This window comes from Trachymyrmex septentrionalis, unplaced genomic scaffold (genome assembly GCF_001594115.1).
Source record: "Trachymyrmex septentrionalis isolate Tsep2-gDNA-1 unplaced genomic scaffold, Tsep1.0 scaffold168, whole genome shotgun sequence".
NCBI classification, from domain to species: Eukaryota; Metazoa; Arthropoda; class Insecta; order Hymenoptera; family Formicidae; genus Trachymyrmex; species Trachymyrmex septentrionalis.
The window spans coordinates 166,934-173,723 of record NW_017304842.1 but is presented as its reverse complement, the minus strand read 5'-3'; the positions used below and the strand labels follow the sequence as shown (position 1 = coordinate 173,723).

The 6,790-nt window shown below is 37.6% G+C and overlaps 1 protein-coding gene across 5 annotated transcripts in view; it reads left to right on the top strand.

Moving 5' to 3' along the window:
- Nucleotides 1-5,788, top strand: part of LOC108746363 (carboxyl-terminal PDZ ligand of neuronal nitric oxide synthase protein) — a 23,389-nt gene extending 17,601 nt beyond the window's left edge. For 3 of the 5 annotated variants that reach the window (XM_018483091.1, XM_018483090.1, XM_018483088.1), the window contains exons 2-8: nt 367-616; nt 871-1,066; nt 1,265-1,389; nt 1,862-2,047; nt 2,387-2,569; nt 3,991-4,266; nt 4,563-5,788. In XM_018483091.1, coding sequence (XP_018338593.1) covers nt 377-616; nt 871-1,066; nt 1,265-1,389; nt 1,862-2,047; nt 2,387-2,569; nt 3,991-4,266; nt 4,563-5,039 — 1,683 coding nt within the window. In that variant the 5' untranslated portion in view covers nt 367-376 and the 3' untranslated portion in view covers nt 5,040-5,788. Of the gene's footprint in view, nt 1-258; nt 617-870; nt 1,067-1,264; nt 1,390-1,861; nt 2,048-2,386; nt 2,570-3,990; nt 4,267-4,562 lie in introns of all 5 variants that reach the window. The other 2 variants (XM_018483089.1, XM_018483086.1) reach the window with 2 other exon arrangements.
- Nucleotides 5,789-6,790: the final 1,002 nt, after the last annotated feature.

Genomic DNA, 6,790 nt, shown 5'->3' with positions numbered 1-6,790 from the left:
ATATATATATATATATATATATATGTATATATATATATTTAGATTTTTATATCAGATTTAAAAATAAAGGAGACAGATCCTTGACGTTTAATTTCTCATGCATATTAGCCGCGGATCATTTGGTGTATAAAGTTTCATACATGTTTACGTTCTTTACGGCCTCGACAGGCTGAAATAAGTTCAAAGAAACTCTCAGAGTAAACGATTCGCCTTTGTGCCATGGAGGTGACGAATTATCTAAATAAAAAAAAAATGTAGCTTGCAAGAGGATCGCGCGGTGGATGATAGCATCCGCAGCTGCGAACATGTGAAAATTCGAAACGGATGCGAGAAGAAATCGTAAGCTATGCTAAAAAATTCTTTAAGAGGCACGGCGATGGCCTCGTCCGAACCGTCAACACCAGCGAGTCCTGGTCCTAGCAGTCCTCTAGGCTTTGAAACAACACCCAGGCCACGTAAAAAGCTTTCATTCAAGGAGAAACCGGAGACTTTCAACTTCTTCAAATTACGGAAACCGTCTACACGGCCGAGACTGATACACGCGCAAAATAGCATCGACCTCAGCTTCGATGAAAATCCTTTCGAAGAGGAAAACGAAGATCTCGATGAACTCGAGGTAAAATCTTTACTCTATTCTGACTGAATATGAAGAAAACTATATTTTTCTAAACGATTGAATGGAGTTATCGAGAAACGATCGACATAGGAAGCTCGCTGATATATCTTTATAATATTATTTATCGCTCGAAAATCTTGTTCTTTTATTAAATAATATTCTTATTACAATAATCAGATGTTGTTCTGCGTACTCGTGAAATTGCGCACGCGAGATGGTTAGACGAGAAAATAAGATGAATGTGATTTAATTAGAGTCAAGCAATGAGGGTAGTCAGAACAGTCGGGCAAGCTTTCGAAGTGTGCCATAAGTTAAGCATAAACAACACTACGGAGGATCGGGGAGAGAAGGACGGGGAGAATCACGGTGAAAATTACGGTGATGTTTACGAGGACCAAGACGAAATTCCTAACGAGCAATCTCAGCCTTCTCCGACGCCGGTACATAAAGGTAAATGTCAATGATGATGTCTAGCATAACCAATGTTTGGTGTTTTTTTCGTCTCTTTCGATTTTATTTTAATTTTACGACAGAAGTAATTTTAACAAGATCAGATTATATAAAAACAATAAAAAAGATCCCTCTTCAATCCTTTTACTTTCATCTCCGCTTCCGTTTGTAACGCCTGTCACTTCTCTTGTATTTCAGACATATCGTTATTGGGGGATACTGAAGATTCGGTACCCGAGCAAACGTCCGTTACCTGTCTACTTCGATCGCACGATGGACCGGCGACGACAACCTCTACCTCACCAATCAGACAGTCGCCGTCGGTGAGACAATTGGAAGCGTATAAATAGGATGAAATCGGCGCATGCTATTTTAAAATAAAATCGTCATTAACCTGAACCTGTATCATGCAAGTGATAGATACTTTGCGGAATGCTTTGGCAGCTACGATGAAGTCAAAGCCTTAAAATAAAATAGCTCGTTATCTTACTCTTGCTTTAGTGGTTAACGTATTGTTTACCACTTTCCAAGTTCTGTCACTGGTACAACTCGTAAATTCTAAAACGTTTTTGCGCTCCATTTCGCAACAGCTTGTACTCTTACTTACTTATGAATTCCATGACAATTCAATTCGTGTATACTTTGAAGTAATTCTTTTATGTCTAACACATAGTGCCCTTTGCACGAACTCGTTCTTGCATTTTTTTTTTTCTTTTGTCGGTATATCTTGCGATATTTATTTATAATAACGTACACAACTTTATGAGTATCGATTTATTTGTTTCCTTTTTATAGGGCACGGTGACCTCCGAGTGCGGAGGTTTATTGGTGGGAGGAGAATTAACAGCCCTGAAGCATGAAATACAGCTTCTACGTGAACGTTTGGAGCAGCAGAGTCAACAAACCAGAGCTGCTGTTGCCCATGCGCGACTTCTTCAAGATCAGTTGGCGGCGGAAACGGCAGCGCGTGTCGAAGCTCAGGTATAAATAAGTGAATCAATTACCAGAACACATAAATATTTCAACACTTATCTATGAGCGATTTATAGCCGTACGAAACCTAATTTATCACAATATCTTTCTTTGTCAAAGCGAACGTTTAGCAAATATAAGACGATTTATACGTTTTTTTATCGCTATAATCTTTTTCTATCCTTTTATCATATCTTATTACGTTATCGACTGATATTATCCGTGTACTTTCTGCATAAAAATGCGAAGAAAATACTTGACGAAATGTCCATCGATTATTTTGATACAGAAAAGTTTTAACAGTTGGGACTTTACTTTAATTATGAATACGATTGTTTCTCATTTCAGGCGAGGACGCACCAACTTCTAGTGCAGAATAAGGAATTACTAGAACATATAAGTGCGCTGGTCGGCCACCTGAGGGAACAGGAGCGTGTTTCCGGTGGTCATGTCACCTCGCAATCGCAAATTCCGACGCCCGCGTCCATGCAACAAAATGCAGCGGTTTCCGACCTATCAGGTCTCGGCCAGGTAACGCTCTACCGAATTCCATGACACGAGTGCTCCGGCGGAGTTTGGAATCGAAGCACCGACTGACCGAAACGGCGTTGCATCTCGATTAATGTTTAACAGAATGCATCTTGTACTTCTTTTTTTTCTCTCTTTTTTCTCTGTTTTAATACCGTTAACGCCTTTTTGTACCGATTTCTCCTTTTTTTTTTTTTAACTTTATAATAAAACGTTTTATACACACTTTTGGTTTTGCACCTCCTCCCCTTACATTACATTTTATACCGGCGAATGTGTTTGCGTACCTCCGATTGTGTAATGTTTCTTTTACACCCTGATGATTTAGCGGTGCACGCACTATGTTTTAGGCGTTTTCGTTTGGTGCCGATAAGACGTCGACAGCGAAAACAGCCGTAGCTTCGACTATTTGTATTTTTTGCGCGAGCATTTCCGCTTCGACCCTCACGGCGCAAAAATTACAAAACGACAATCAGAAAGATCGCTGATCGAAATCTGTACTAACATCGGTAAAAATAATCGGGGGGCGAATGAGTTTTGTACGTTGCTCGAGTGATTTGATTTGAACGCAGTGCGTTGCGATATACCTTGTCTCTTGATTACTTACACGTGCATTTGCATCGAGGTATCTAATTGCGAAAAATTAATTTCATACTAAGATACGACTAATCTAATAACAAATTAAGCACCAGTATGACGGTGTTGTCTAACAGGTCTTCGCACGGGATTTTGGAGTACATGCTGCCAACGAATGCTAGGTAATATTATCACTCATTACTAAAATCTATCGGTATAAACGATCATAGTCAGACATCAAAAGATGGCTCAGTTCCAAAATATCTAACAAAATATCCGAAAATAGAAAGAGGTAAGAGAACAAAGATGCATAGATTCAAGAATTTTTAATGTACACAATTTTTTTAGATAATTCGCATTTTCTACACATATTAATTTAAATCCACATGTTAGTTATACATGAAATTATATTCAAATTTGCATATATTTATGTATATATTCGGATTTAAAAAAATGAAGATTTTATAATATATATATATATACAGGATGGTCCTTAATTATATATATTAATGCTTTATAAATCGAATCTAGAGCTCAAAACATTTTAAAAATAAACATGCATATACTACTACTGTATAACAAGAACATTTTTTGAAATTAATTGTAACTCAGAAAATATCATCTATTGTATACGATCTACATTGATATGACATATTTCTCTGTTCTGAACTTTAGATTCACCTCTTAAGAAATAACCAAGAATCATTCCTATATGAGAATAAGTATATATAATTATATAACATAGCTATAACATATATTCAAACAAAAAAGACGAGGGACAATTTTATATGTCTTGAATATCGTGGGCTTCAAAGATCTTGTTCCCCAAACTGCGTATTCTCGGATAGTGCCAACGGACCGGGGGCCAGAGTTCGCCATGGGAACTGGACCCACCGACCTTTCCTTACTGTACATATCCATCTGAATCGCTGTATTCCGGTGGTCTCGGCGCTATGGGAATCCAGAGTAATAACACCGCCGCAGATCAACTACAGTTCCAAACGCAGCTGTTGGAAAGGCTACACAACCTAAGCCCGTTTCAGCCTCAGAGATCGCCCTATAATACACCATCGCCATATGCGATGGGCCCAAGTCTACTTCTACCTCCGTGCAGCGGACCAACGGTGAGTATTCCTTGTCACATGGCTGAATTTACGTATAAGTGTCTTAATTTTAAAACAGAAATAAATCGCAAACATAGCCAAACTATCAAAAACTACAATAGTTTTCGTACTGTCCATAATGAATAATTAGTATATAAAATTTTCTTTATTTTTTCATCATATATTTGAAATTCAATGTTATTTCTAGAAAGAAACAAATCTCACGTAACACTTAACAAATTGATTTATTATTATAATTAACGTTAAAAATCCTGCTTCATTAATTTTCAAAAAGCATCTCCTTTACAACTTTTCAGAATTCAGCTCAGCTGTCGCCAAATTCTGCGTCCCTGCGAGTCTCTCAACCAAACAGTTTCTCCTCGTCTCCGATCATGACTCACAAGCTCGAAAATTATGGGACGGATAATTCGGACAACGCTTTCATAAAGCCTTTACCATGCACCAATGATAAAAACATGGCTCATCCGTCGCTCGACGTTAAAGCTAAGCAAGAACGCTTGGATCCTTCCGAAATACCTCCTATAATTCTGGATCCTCCACCACAAGGCAAACGCATAGACAGTATGATCAAGAAAACGAGCACGAAGCAAAGTTCGATAGTTCAAGGCACGCAGGACAATAAGAATAATTTGCAGAATCCGAGAGGTTTGGCGACTATCTTGCGATCCACAGGTCCGCCGCCTTCCCGCACGACGAGTGCTCGACTACCCTCTCGCAACGACCTGATGAGCGAAATGCAGCGAACGACCTGGGCTCGCCACACCACCAAATGACGAGACAATGTCCAACCTACAATAATGCGAATCTGCGTAATCTTTAACACCGAGAAACAAAGTCGACCATTTCGTTAGAATTCGAAGAAAACATATCCAAATGTATCTTATTAGTCACGAATCACGAGAAAAGTTACGCGTGGTTTGACTTAACGGACGACAGGGTTTGCATTTTCTTCTCGATCGCTCAAAGTCAAATCCTTCATATTTAGAGATTTCTAAGATGTATAGTATATGATTTTCCGATACGTTAAATTGGAGTGTAGAAAAATTATTAAACGAGTTGTCAAGTAAAAATTTGTTGCCAATAAGAATTTTGAGAATATCTTTTACAAAGATTTGCTAGAACTTCAGATCACTCAGTATAGATCCAATAAATCATTATAGTATAGCAATATTCCTATGACGAACGTGGAATCACGATTTTCGACAGATTGTACATTCGTTTGTATCCTACGAGTTACGTCCGTGGAATGTTTATAAAAAAATGAAACGATAGTTGCGTTCGGACGAAGTGGAATATAATGGATATATACTTCACGCACGTCTCGCGTGTCCGAGGAGACGGATTGTAATACGTAATTCGTACATTTATTCGTATCGTGACATTTACAGTGTATTCCCATGTATAAAAAGTCGCCATTTAGCGGACGAACTTGTGCCAAAAGTACCAATCGTCTTAAGAGAGTTTATTTTCAGTATATTTTTAAGTAATGTAAAAATAAAGAGATAAGCGTGATCACAGAATTACGGCAATTATATTCTTCCTATCCTTATCCTTGCATCGCAGATTCACTATCACATTAATTAGCTTACTTGAGCAAAGTTTTAAATTAATTTAAGATCCTGCATTAAAAAAAAGCTATTAGAACACGGTTAGTAAGTATTGTATTAAAGGATTTTTAATTTTACTTATATATAATTAATTGTTTCCTTCTCTTTCATCAGTCCTTGGCCTTGTCCTTGGTTTATAGCACTGAACAATTACATTCGTGATATGATTTAATATTTCCGAGTAAAATAACTCAAATTGTCGCGTGTGAGCGGACAAAACGTTCGTTAATCCGATAAAAAAGGAAATGCGTGTTGGGGCGACTTTTAGCATGTATACGTTAATGGCGTGACAACATTCGTTATTGCGAATATGCTGATGGCTATTCAAGTTCCAGCAGACAGTATGTCGGTAGATTGTCACAAGTGACGGATCAGATCATTTCTAAAGAATATTGAATCAAGTATCGGTTCTTTTACTCTTGTCGCGTGTAAATTACTCTGCGTTGCGTACATTAATTGATGTGGTGCCAATCAAACGCTTCTTATTGTCAACAGTCTTTTTTTCAGTTTTTCTATATTCATGCGATCCGAAATTACATTACGTTATCCAACGCATTTTTCTCGCATGCAGAAAATATCGCGTGTACTATTAATATGTCTCGGAAAATATATAATTAATTAGAAATATCATCATTTGTGGCGTACGTATGCAAGTTGACTCAACTCCGTCGATGGATCAGACAAGAATTGCTGGTATTCTAAGACTAGACAAAACGTCACGCTTTCCTGAATTTAGGACCACGCCTTGGACATTAGCTATGCAGGTATTCCAATTTATATACTGAGAATTTTATTTATATCTTTTCTTCCTTTCGTGATTATTTCAAAAAAATAAAACTAGACAATATATTTTTAACTGTGCACTGACTGTTTCCTTTGATTTTATTAGAACTGCGGACTTATATTTGAATCGTTAT